The 14322-nt window shown below is 33.5% G+C and overlaps 1 protein-coding gene across 2 annotated transcripts in view; it reads right to left on the reverse strand.

The window, feature by feature from the left end:
* Positions 1-5441: 5441 nt before the first annotated feature.
* The window catches only part of LOC109449859 (ALG10 alpha-1,2-glucosyltransferase), a 285010-nt gene continuing 276129 nt past the window's right edge, over positions 5442-14322 (reverse strand). For both annotated transcript variants that reach the window (XM_074325841.1, XM_019736552.2), the window contains one exon: positions 5442-13565. In XM_074325841.1, the coding sequence (XP_074181942.1) occupies positions 12510-13565 (1056 nt within the window). In that variant the 3' untranslated portion in view covers positions 5442-12509. The remainder of the gene's footprint in view (positions 13566-14322) is intronic.

Here is a 14322-nt window from a genome sequence, read left to right on the forward strand (position 1 = left end):
ATCTTCAGAGAGCAGCTGTGGAACTGGCTAGCTAAAGAATTTATCAATGTAATTGCAACACAAAGAATATTGTTTTAAATGAGAATGGCAAAAGAGAAATGAGCTGCAAATACAACTCCTGATGTTGCAAAGAGCAATGCCTGTTTATCTTTAGCCTTAATTTCCTTTATATAAACCAGTATCTTCACTTTCCTATATATAGTTACATGCAAAAATATTTTAATTTTAAATAGTACCAAACATTTCCCAGTGCTGTGTCAAATGTTTCATATCACTGTGAGTCATCAAACTGATACAGTAACTAATTCCAATTATCAAAAATGTAAACTAGAGAATTTTATTTTTATAGCTAATATGAATATATATACAAACACAATTTCTAAGTAAATGTTTAGAATATTACTTATTTATAAATAAATGTTAAATGTTTCTGAAAAATACATACATATTTCTAAACAAGTATTTCAACACATTTATATAAAAGAAGTATTCTAGGCATTAATAATATAAATATTGCTACACATTGAATTTGTTAGAGGAAATGATATGTTATTTTCATTTTAAACTAGGGAAGCATTCTACTAGAAAAATATATTGGCCTCCGAGCATTAAGGTAATTTAATCTCAGATAAAAGAACAAGAAATGAAATTTCCATAGACTGTTGCTAGTTTTAAATTTGACTAGAGTTCTATATTTGAAGACTATAGTTTGGCATTCTTGTTCTAGTGTGGCATTCTTAGACACCTAGGTACTCCTATTCCTTCAAACAGTCAAAAACTATTGCATATTTGCTGTTTATGTGCCTGACGTTTGTGAATACAACAGACACAATCCTTGACTATAAGACGTTATAGTCTAGTAAGAAATACAGATAAGGAAGCTGGCAATTTCCATGGTGTGTTGGTGGCTATAAGTGTGGGAAAAATACTTGATTATGAGGAGAATGATGTCATGGAAGTCTTCCTGAATATGTACCCTTATATGTTTGTTATCTTCTCATTTATTAAACTATATACACTTTTATAGCAAATGAAGAGTTTCAAGTAATTAGCAAGTAACTATTGATTGATCCAGTAATTATGCTTTTATGAAAATTTAGAAAATAAAATTACACATACATATCTAAAATTTATTATGTTAAAAGTGTTTCTTTTTGTTATTGTAAAAGGTGGTATATTCCTATATTGGATGATTCCATGGATGCTCTTATGAGAGCTCTAAGAGGACTGATTCTGAATAAAATTGGTAAAACATGTGACATGTTTGTAATATAAACAACACTACGCTGTTGGCCATAACTGATTGCACCAACGATTGGTATCCAAGTCAAAGGAGAATATTTATGGATTATATTGAGTGAGTTCTAGTATGGCTCAGAATAAAAGCCTGCCTACTGTGTGCATTGAGAGTGGAAGCAGAGGTGAACTGATCCAGCTGGAACTTCATGGCTTTTGGTGTGGGAAAAGAGATTAAAGACCAAAGAGAAGGTATACATTTTGAACTTAGGTTTTATCTCCTAAGTGACACTGAGCTGGTGTCTCACTCTCCTTGAGGCTTGCTATACATTCCAGTCCTATAAGCATTGGGATCCATAGTGACAGACAATGTAGAGGGAGAGACAATATCCTCAACTAACTCATGTTTCTTTGTCTATTCTCAATGACTCCCCTTATCTCTTCCTTGAATCATTAAAAAGCCCAAATAATGTAATTCTATTAGGTAATCCCATGTTTCCCCAAAAATAAGACCTAGCTGGACAATCAGCTCTAATGCATCTTTTGGAGCAAAAATTAATATAAGACCCAGTATTTTATATTATATTTTATATTATATTATATTATTATATTATATTATATTATATTATATTATATTATATTATATTATATTATATTATATTATATTATATTATATTATAATTATATTATAGACCGGGTCTTATATTGTAGTAAAATAAGACTGGGTCTTATATTAATTTTTGCTCCAAAAGACACATTAGAGATGATGGTTGGGTTAGGTCTTCTTTTCGGGGAAACACAGTCCTATATGGAAAAACTAACATAAGGAAAGAGCCACTATAACATCAAACATTATAAAACACCCATAAATAGTCTATCAACTTTCTAGCCACACAGAATTCAAACACATCAAAAGTTCATGGCAAGTCATATAATATATAATTGATAACCTTTCGCAGATGCAGAAACTGCCAAATTGCTTTTATTTTAGCTAAAATGACTAAAAAATTTACTTCCTATGTCACACACATAGCATTACAAATATAATTACTTTGCTTTCTTTCCTTACCAAGTAACCCGCTTGATAGCACAGCTATCAGAGAATGGCTAGATAGAAGGGAATGGACAGATAGGAGGAAAACAAGAATTTCCCATCAACTGAAGCTTTTTGGAAATATGTGTGTGTGTGTGTGTGTGTGTGTGTGTGTGTGTATTATATATATAATGTATATCATATATATAATATATATCCACATGAATTAAAACTGCTTTTATAAATTCTAGGTTTGACTGGGATTCCAACTGGGAAAAAAAGTACATATTCTTAATAATGGAATGTAGTTGTAATTATGACTCAAGTTTCCACTGGTCACAGGTTTTTAAAATGCTCAGTGACAAAAATAAGCAAATATATTTGCTCAAAGCTAAACACGTCCAAAGAATGTCTTTCAAAAGACCATGAAAAAAATCATTAGTATTTGTGACATTATGAGGGTAAATAAAATGTTATAAAACGCCTGTCAAACTAACAACTGGAAAAGATGTCCAAGACTGCCACCTTGAGAGAAAATTAGGATAATGCATTTTGAAAACAAAATTAGCTAACAGGGTTAAAAGTTGCCCAGCACAGTTATCCTCACTAAAGAATTAACATCACTCTGCATTTTTGTGGTGCAAGCAGAGTGATCAGCATGGTCTTTCAATCCACATCATATTATATTTCTCTTTATTTTTATATCCGTACTCTGTACACATTCCATAAGAAATGAGCCTCCTGAATGAAATAGTTTCATGAAGAGTCTGAGAGTCATCGACAGAGGGAGAAATATTTCCTCTCCAGGCTACCCTTCTTCTTGGGCCTGTCTTCAGTCTTGCTATTTCACTTTCTTCCTTCTTTTCATAGCAATGTTCGTAACGTTCTCATGTTTATCATCTCCAGTGGTACCTGCACTTACCTAGACAGGCGGGTTAGGGGTGGAGGTGGTTGGAGGGTTGGAAGAAACACACACAGATTTTCTCATAAGGTACTAAAATGCTAATGCCTGATTAACCCTTAAGGAGTTACTTTTCCCGACATTTCAAAAGGGAGAAAATCCTATGACCAAGACACAGACTTGGAGGCGGGTTATTTAAAACTACTCTTTTTGATCAGGAAGGTCTCCCCTTCCTGTGGCTCTCCCTAGCCCAGGGCCTCCTTACACTTCTGAAACTGCAATATACTTGGTCATCAGTCACAAGACTAAACACGTACAGAGGCATCACTTTGAGTTAACATTCCAAGTCAGGCCAGGTTTCTTCATCTAAATTTGGTTCTCTCACCATATTTTTAGAGACTGACAGGTTGTAAAATAAAGTATTAAAATGACATATAACGGCACCGAGAAAGACTAGGATGGTACCTCCTTCCTCTCAAGAAACGTTTCTCCTGAGACTACATCTTTCTGGCTTAGAAACCTTTCAGTATAAATGTTTTTGGGTAGCCCCCCAAACTCTTATTAGGAATACCCTTCTCCCTGGTACCTGCAACAACAGGATTTATGGGGGGTGGGCAATGCCCTTCGTCTCTATAATGGGAACCTGGCTATCCTCTCAAATAATAGCTATTTTTCTCCAACCCCTTATCACAGGGTCTGTGTGTGGGATGTGTTCTCCTTGTTCCTCATTGCATGTAGCAGAACTATTTTTTTAAACCTATTTTCTACCTAAAAAATAACCTCAGCTCCTTTGAAGCACAGGCTGAGTATACACCTTTAGAGGCCAGTAGAGTGCCCTGCTTAAAAGGACAGGTTCGGGAGCCACACTTTCTAAGTTTGCAAATGGCTTCAGTTCCCTGTACCTCACTTTCCTTGTCAATAGGAATAACAGTATTTGACTTATAGTTATGATGGGGCTCAAATAAACTAATCCATATTTAAGACAGCCTAGTGCCTAGCATACAGCAAGTATTCCATAAATACTGACCACTGTTATTGTCACCTTCTGCTTAAGTGTATGATAGTTTTACTGTGATTTTTCTGCTCTTACCCCTTTATTCTGTCTGGAATTTTCCCAGTGTCTTCACAAATCTCCATCAAGTATAATCTCAGATGCCAATTTTCCTATGAAATATTTATTTGTCCCTTCAGCAAGAGATCATCTCTATTTCCATGTAAACCCCTAGCTCTATACTCCTCCTCAGTGGTCATACTCTACTTTTCATTAATTAGCCCCCAATTAGGTGAGTTCCTGTTGCCTGAAGGTCACAGTCATTTTCACATAAAGGCCCCTCATATAATCATATTTAATTACAAATATTATGATTTACTATATTAGGGGACTATATTAGAAGTCAATATTCCAAAAACTTACTGGCCCCACATAAATAATTTTCAGGACTCTGCTTTTTAGTTTTCCAAAGCAAACAACCCCAACTTGCTGATACATAAATAGAAAATGACAACTATAATCAAAACAGGTAATGGCAGAGCAACTTTAATCATATTAACTCTTCTGCAGATTGACAAATTTAAAGGAAAAATATATATAGATAGATAGATATTTGAAGGTACTGAAGAGCAAACTAAAACAGGCCGGAACTAGACAGGACTTGATCATTGAAAGATCTCACCGGGTGAGACCCATGTTTATGTGACTTTTCCCCTGAAGACACACCCTAGTCAGATAACTGCAATATCTTTGGTTTGAGGTGTGAGAAAATGGAGTTTAGGATCTCAGAATGGCTATAAATTAAGAAGGAAAATCTCAGAAAGGAGGGTCAGAGGAGCAAGCCCCAAACCTGTGTACATGTCCTTGGCTGACCAGAGCTGTAGCACAGTGGAAAGCAAGAGCTGAAAGTCTGAAATCACAAAGCAGGAATCTCTTCCCTTTACAAGGGATCAAAATTTGGGGTTTGAGTCTTGGCAAATTAAAGGTTATTTGCAAACCACTTTAGGCTTTCTACAGACCTGGACTAACAATGAAACTCAAGCTTCCACAAGTCCAAAACGATCAGCCAGTAATTTGACGGCCTTCCACTATTATGAGAATAAAACAGTCAATCCAGGCTAGTGATGGACACTTAAAAGTATTATTCAGTTCTATTATTTTAAGACTAATACAGCGTAGGATTTGTGGGTGGTAGACAGGGAAAAATAGCTACTAGTAGAATGGGTGAAAGAGCTACTAGTACCCAGTTCAGTATAAGAGAATGCGCTAAGTAGACACGGTAAATTATAAAACACAAATTTATTTACAAACAAAATGAAACCATATTTGAACAAACTTCAATAAAGAAAAAGTATTTTATTCTTATAAAGGTTTACTTAAAAATCAATTCTAAATGACATGAACACACAATTTTAGAAGTTAAATAAACCTCTCCATTTTCCAGAACAGTATCTAACAAAATATAAAACTTAAAAGCATCGAGAACATGTATTTTTAAAGATTAAGCTTTTCCAGTCAAAATTTTAAAAAATTCCAAAGTATGGCATGTTTACGTGGCAATTTGCTTTCAAATAGGAGTCTCTTTGGAGAAACTTAAATATTAATTTCCAAACAACTATGCTGCCCCGTTTGGTAGCTAGGATCATTCTTATTAAAACAATGGTCTTTATTTCAGTGTAAATTAATATAGTTAAAAACGCCAATCCTGAGTTTTTCTCTCCCTTATTTTCATATGGACACACGCCTATTATTTTGAGACACCATCACAAAAACAGAAATGGAAGACACCATGGCAAATGGAAGATTATCTGCCTCTGGAAGAGCCAAAATTAGTGTGGGCTTCATTTTCCTGACCTATACAAATAGAGTATAACCGTTCTGCGTGATCATTTTGCTTTCTAAAATGTTACCAATTTGAAGGAAGACTTTGTGTCCCTCTTCCCGCCCCCTACCAAACTGATAGTTAACATGGATTTCAGAGTCGGCCTGCTTAGGTTTGAATCCCTCCTCAGCCAGTTATTTTGTAATCTCGGGCAAAATACCTAATCTCTCTATGCTCAGAATCCTTATGTGTAGAGTGGAGATATTAATAACAGTACTGATCCCACAGGGTGGTTATGAGGCATAAATAGTACGAGTAAGTCACTCAAAACAGTGGCCACTACCATGTATGAGTTTTCAAATGTGTCATCGTCATCACTCAGTGTTTGTGGCAAAAGATCTTGACTATGCCGTAAAGAATGTCATAAGGGAAGATATATTAGGTAAAATCACCTGGTATGATTACAAAACACAGAAATGATTTAACATTTACCTTAGCTTCATACAATTCAGAAAACATTTGGAATAACATTGTAATAAATAGACATGGCTGCTATGAATTATTTGGTGCTTCAAATCTTAAACCATAAAAAACGTTGAAACTAGGAAGTTTACACTTGGAAATGTACCACAATATTGCCACCTAGTGGATATTGCATTGAGAACAATTTTGTAGCTAGTGCTAACCCTCCTTACCTTCAGGGGGAAAACTTTTTCAAAAGATGATGTGTTATAGAATTGTACACTTGAATCCTATACAATTTTACTAACCAATGTACCCCCAATAAATGTAATAAAAAAGAAGCATAGTCTCTTCACTGCTGTAAAAGGGATTAAACATAGGAAACTACATTAGCAGCACTCTTAAACACTGTACCTAAAAACACGTTCTGCTAAGTTGCGTATCTCAAATTTGTTTCTAAAACAAGGTAACAAGAATTAAAGTACAGTTTTTGTTCAGAATTTAAACTATATGGAAAATAGCATGCAAGTCACCAGATACTTCACCATGGCTTACCGATTAATGCCAAAAATGTTAGCTGTAACAAACATAAATTTCAAATTACAAGGTTGTGAGGCATCTTAAAAAGCCGTTTACTATATCTACTTGCTAGCTGAATCTCTTCTGAAGCATCCCTAATAAACAGAAATCTTGCCTCCAGTGAGCAAGCACACTAACTTTTCTCTGGGTCCATTGCTCTGCAGAATGAAAATGAGAAAATGTATGCTTTTCACGTGTTGGAATCTGCTGGCCCTTGATTTATACTTCAGGGAATATAGAGTATTCCAATCCTTCTTCCAAATTATTCTTCAATTATGTGATCTTATCAAGTGATAGGATCTCTGCTTCTCCAAGGTAACACCCTGTGTATCTTTTAGCCATTTCTCTTGCAACACAATTATAAACACTCACCATTTGTTCATGCTTCTTTAAAGTTTCTCATATTTCTAAAAATGACTATATACATCCAATACAAAAAAATAATATGCCATGAATCATCCAGCTAATGCAGAGTAAAGACAGATTAATATCTCATTCTCCATATCTTACTTCTTTTAATGAAAAACTTTCACCGTTGAGGCATTGCAGTCAAAAACCAATCCATGATCTTAGGTGAACAGAGTTGAATTCGGGCAAGTTACTTTGACTTTGTTTCTCCAGTAGTCCAAACAGAAATCAACATCTGCCTCATGGGAACATGAGTTGGATCAAAAAGTGACCATAATTATAAATCAGCCAGTAAAACACCTAGAGCATTATTATAGGTGCTCAATAAATGATAATTATTATTACTTTTCCTCCTTTTCCTCATTTTGCATGTGTCGTACATACATATACGTGGTTTAACTGAACTGATGTAAGTTTCAATTAGTGTAAAACATCAATACACTGTTTAATATTCTTCTTGTCTGAAAAATACCGTATCTCTTTTGGTCTGATAGTGATGCACTGACTTCAAATTAACATTCAATTCATCAAATGCTCTTTTTTAAAAAAGGACAATATAAAGATATTATTGGATTACTTAACTGTGACAAATTTTTTTACCCTAGAAATAATTTCCAAATATTAAAAATTAATGTTGGATTCCTGGATACATGTTAAAAAAATATAACCTCAATCTGTCCATTTTTATTATAATTTTCTCAGCTATACAAGTTTTAGTATACTGAAAATGTTTGTATTGCTGTCAAAATTTAAATATATAAAAAGTACCCTAAATAAGATAATTAAGTTATCCTTAAAGTAGTAAAATATAGCCTAACTAAAACAATGCAAAATATTTGTAATTAGTTGAAATCTCTTTTCTCCTTTAAAGTCTAATAATCATCAGTTCTATTATAATTTAATGGCTGAAATTCATTTTTATTTTAAATAAACAGCAATGACTTTGAAATCACACCATATTATAAAAACATATATTTACAAGTAAATAAAGTAGAAGTATTAAACACTATGGTAAATTAAAAAATTAAAACTAGGTCAGAAAATTTAGGCAGCAAAAGTTTAGGATGGCTCTCATTATGAAACATGATTTATTTCCTAAAATTAGCTAACAGTTATATAGTATTTTTTCTAGGATATTCACTTCTTTCTATACTAAAAACTTCATTCAGCATACATTTACTCAATATTTATTATGTAACTTATTTATGAACTTTACGGATATACAGCAGCGGCTGAATTCTTTTTGAAATAAGGCTGTACACGTGCCAAGCACTGACCAGAATTAGGACAGATACTCTTCTCATTTTTCAAATGAAAACCAAAGATTAAATTATTTGCCTTATTGATTCCAAAGCCACAAATATAGAAATCCTAACTCTCATGTTCAATGCTTTTTCTACAAGCCCATGGTTCCTAAGTCATGTTTAAATTTCCATTAGAAAAAAATTTTTTCATATTATTTGCATACTTCTTTCTTGTTTTATTTTTTAATGAAATTCTAGTTGCTTCAAAGACAATAAATGCTCTCTAACCTAATGAATATGAATGTATTTCTCTATATGAACATTTTAATTAAAAGTGAGTCTAATATAATAGTCTACTATTTAGGGGGTATAAATAAAAATTGAGGATCTCTTTTCTTCTCTCATGTCTTTAATTGTAAATTAAAAAAAATGTAAAGTGGCAGTTAAGCTCTCAAACTAGAAATATACTACGCTAAGCTATTTAATTAGAAATCCATTGCATTAAGCTATTTCTATAAGGTGCTTTATGATAGACTAAGCGCATTTCAGAATAACTCTAAGGAGGAAGAGGACAGAGAGCTAACATTTCTTTTGCCAAAATCACATGCTATGTTTAACGTCAGGAACACTGTTTTTCCAAATAATTAAATTACACAGTCAGATACATTAGAAAAGATTTCTGAGTATCCACTAATAGAAGGTATAAATAATATGGAAGGAAAAACACAGCACACCGGAACCTTACGAATGCTATATAAAGATAGTACTCTATATAATTTCATGTAACAGAAAAAGTTCAAAAAGATTTAAACATATTATGGGCTAAATTTTTTGACATTAATATAATCCTACTTACATACTTTAATAATAGTAATTGCAAAGCTCCATAGACTTTCTAGCTTATCAACACTTTTATAATCACCTTTTAATCAAGAAATTCAATTAAGTCTAATTTTTTAAAACTTCAGGTTAAAAATATTTATTTGGTAACTCTTGAAAAATGTTCAACACACAACAATAACAGGGTATTTCCAAAAGCAATGCCCCATAGCACCTTTTAATTCACAGCATTCTTTTCTAAAACGTTACGTTACGTACTTTATAGAAAACACGTAAGATTAACTTGTTTTCTCTGAACGCAGATTTTCTCCGAAATATCTCTTAGGGACTCAACACTGAAAAATTAACTGGAACAGCGATTCCTCCCATCTATAGGGTGGAATAGGTTCTTCACTTTTGCCAGACTAGAGAGGAAACGTCGTTTCGTCTTAGAAATATTCCTGAAAGCCTTTCCATATAGTATCAGAAAAGAAAGCTGTTTTTCCTAAATCACACATTTTTTGTTGTTGTTGCAATTTTGACTTCCTGGAACTCAGATTCCCATTATAAATAATGATTTCTTTGAGTACGCTGTCTTGTCTAAAAAAAGTTTGGGCAAAAAACATTTGTCCTCCGATCACTGTAGACACAGTGATTAACTACAGTCAATCTACTCTCTCAGTACTGTTCAGAGTACAACAAAGACTGCTCAAGACTATACTTGTAGTGTTTATCTGCACAAAATTTTCTATTTGCAAACACAGAATACTTTCCAAATCCACTCATTATTTAAAACCCAGAGAAAGCATTATCCAACATTTAAGACAATTTGTTCACACATCTATTTTAAAAAGTTTACAAACATAAAATGAAATTAAAAGATGAATTCTGGTCACAGCTGTAAATTTACACGTCCAAGTTAACATGTCCAACTACTTTTCTGTAATGGAATAAAAACCCAATGAATGAACTCAAAATAGACACAGCATCCAAAAACCAACACACAAAAATCCTATCCGAGCGACTGTTTCCTAATCTATAAAATAAGATTATCAAATGATTTCTAAACTTCCTTTCAATTCTCTTTTTGTACTAGGTTGGTACAAAAGTAATTGCGGTTTATGCAATTTTTTTAACCTTTTAAATCACACTTACTTTTGCACCAACCTAATATAATGGAATCAAATAGCAGTTACATTTAGTTTTATATGTGACCTCAAAAATCACTTGTGTCTAACCTCTCAGTAAGGATAAAATATCCCAGCAATTATTTCCTCCAACTTTTATGAGATTTATCCTAAAATCTCCTTTGGTAATGTAAGTGGGTTGAAAAGAGTCCCAGAAAAAGATGTCTATTTGGAACTTATAAATGGGATTTTATTTGGAAAAAGGGTCTTTGTAGACATAATTAACTTCACCATGAGACCATCCTGGATTAGGGTGGGCCCTAAATTCAATGATACTGTCTTCTAAGATAAAGAAGACAGAGGGGAAAGCCATGTGAAGACAAGGGCAGAGACACTGGAGTGATGATGCATCTATAAACCAAGAAACATCATGATTGCAGACAGCCACCAGAAACTAGGAGAGGCATGGAACTGATTCTCCCTCAGAGCCTCCACAAATAACTAAGCCTGTTCACACCTTAATTTTAAATTTATGGCCCCCAGAACTGTGAGAGAATTTTTTTTTTAAGCCACCATGTTTGTGGTAACTTATTATGACAGCCAAAGAAAATACAGTAATGTATTTCAAAAAGAAAATCCCTTTTGAAAGGTATATCAACACAATTTATCTTTGGCTGTATTTCATATTAGGAATTAGTGAAAGAGCTTCATTTCTAGATTTCTAGATTTTTAACAAAAGTCAACAGTCCTAGACAGACATAGATGAGCCTTTAATTTACAACACTTACTTGTATCTACGTGAGTCTATTTTGCCTTATGATTAAAATTAAATTTACTGCAATGTCAAGCAACTGTTCAATCAAGAATTATGACCTGATGACCCAGCAATCCCTCTCCTGTGAATATACCCCCAAAATCTGAAAACACTTATCCGTAAAGATATATGTACTCCGATGTTCATTGCTTTATTTACAGTGACCAAGACATTGAACCAACCAAGTGTCCTTCGATAGATAATTGGATAAAGAAGATGCGGTATATATACATAATAGAATACTACTCTGCCATAAGATGAAACACTGCCATTTGCGACCACAAGGATGGATCTTGAGATTACTATGCTAAGTGATATGTCAGGCAGAAAAAGTCAAGAACCATATGACTTAACTCATATGTGGGACATAAAACTGAAGGCAACAAAGGAACAAGACAAAGAAACAAAAACTCATAGACATAGACAACAGTTTAGTGGTTACCAGAGGGTAAGGGGAAAGGAGGATGGTAGAAGAGGGTAAAGGGGGTCAAATATATGGTGATGGAAGGAGAACTGACTCTGGGTGGTGAGCAAACAATGTGATATATAGATGATGTATTACAGGATTGTAGAATTTAAACCTATGTAATTTTACTAACCAGTCACCTCAATAAATTTAATTAAAAAAATTATTACCTGATCATTTGTAAATATTTTTCAAACATTTTGTCTGCTATTGCTTTCTGAAGAGAATAAATAAGTTCCAGTATCAATAAAGCATGCCCAATTTTCTGAAACTTGTATCTACAAAAAATTTCCAAGCTTTTTGAGTGGCCCGCAGTAACAAAGAGATATCATGGAATAACTGTAAACAATTTTATTTTCCCATTATTACTCAGCCTTATGGAGCAAATCTTAAACTTTTCTAAGTTCTTTACCACTTAACTTCCTTAGATTTCTTAGGTAATTTAAAACACATATATCTAATGTTTAAAATTTAAAAATCTGATGTGATCTGAGGATCACCACTGTGCCTTTGAAACGAAAGTCCACAATTTTCACCTGTTCAGCTGTTCATTGTGGAAACAGTCTAAATAATAAGTCTATTTTTAGAGTTCAAGATATCCGTGATATTACCACATAAACCTCTGAATGTCGTGACTATTTGGCCACTGAAAAGTCTTGTTCAGAAAGATATAAAAAGTTAGGAAATTAACAAATGCATAGCAACTCAGTTCACAAACAAGTCTGGATGTGGGTGGCAGAGGTATGTTAAGTCTGTAAATAACATAAGGTAAAATGAAGTAACGAAATTCTAGTAGTTTCTGAGGTACTGTAACAGTAAATAAGCATATGAAAAACATTAAGTTCCAGAAAATTGACTTTGATTTCAATGAGTCAGCTATACTCCAACCAGCAAATATATAGACTGGAACTAACAAATATTTCACAATTTCGTATCTTTGAAAAACTCTTTTCCACACATAGAATGTGTAGTGTCTATTATCTGCTAGCAAGTATTTATGAGCATAAGTGAATTTCCAAACTAAAAATACAGAGACTAAGGTAATCACAAAAAACTGAATTCTACGTTTCCAAACTAAGTAAAGAAAAGCTTTAATTTTGCTAGGAGACAGTAGGTGAGGAAAGGAAAAAAAGAGAGTGAAAGAGCAAAAGTAGAACAACTGAGGAAAATGCAGACAGGCTTCGTGACTGCTCCGATCACCAACAACAATCCCACCATTAACTACCACAAACAAACAAAACAGAAACATCAGAAGGATGTACGGCCAAGTCAAAAGGAAAAGCATACTCAAGTTCTTAAAGGACATGGAATAAGCCAAAAGAAACTGAAGAATTTTCCTGAATTCTGAAAATGGTCCTTTAATAGGGGGAAGCCTCTCTTCCTTTTTCTTTTGTAGTTCAGTTTTCCAAGCTTCAGTCAACTTTTGTGCAATGACATTTCCTGCGCAGAACACAGCCCAGACAATATTTGTTTGACGAAACATGAAGCCACAAAATCCAAGCAAGGCTGACGTTTTATGATTTCCATAAAGACACATCAAATAGGCAAAAAGAGTAAAAAACATGGATCCTGCTTCTGTATAATAAAGGAAGTTAAAAAAATAAAGTGTGGGAAATACTGCTAAGGTTAATGTTGACAAGATTCTCTGGATACTTGAGCCAGCCTAGGACAAAGAGAAAATACAGTAAAATAATTTTCACAATAAAACAAATATGCTCTTTCTTTTGAGCTAATAAGGAGATTAAAAAACAAAAAAACTATCTGAATCTTATTTAAATAAAATTACTCAATATTAAGCATTTCTGGCTTTGCAAAAACACAATACACATTTATAAGAACACTCGGGCATGTTTTAGTTACACCTAACAGTTTGGAAGCCAATAAAACAATAAACGCGGGTGTCAAAACTTCTATGACCTAAAATACTTTGAATCATTCAACAAATCGTTAAGGAGTTACTGTGTACAAGACACTGAACTAAATTCTATGCAGAACATGGAAATGAGTGGGGCACATTGTAAGTGATCCCATTTCTCTGAGCTTAAGTCTTAGAGCCTTCAATAGGCATTCACTTAGCCATCATCGCAACTTTCTTTTAAGGATATTCCTGCAAAACTGCACCAGAGAGAATGTAAATATGTACATAGCACATATACTGCTCTACCCAATGATCTTACTATTCAATGATGAAATTACAAGGATTTGCTTGAAAATACTGGGCCCAGTCTAAATATCTTTTCTTAGCCTTTCTGACATGCCATTTCAGAATTTGAAAGTATTCTCATCTCCTCGAATTGAAGCTTCCCTTTCATCTAAATCATCAAATTAAACCATGCCATTATCTTGATTAAAATTAAGGGCTGTCCATCACCTATTTTAGACTTCGAAATCCTTTCCATGACATTTAAGGAGACTGATGA

Source organism: Rhinolophus sinicus, linkage group LG02, assembly GCF_036562045.2.
Source record: "Rhinolophus sinicus isolate RSC01 linkage group LG02, ASM3656204v1, whole genome shotgun sequence".
NCBI lineage: Eukaryota > Metazoa > Chordata > Mammalia > Chiroptera > Rhinolophidae > Rhinolophus > Rhinolophus sinicus.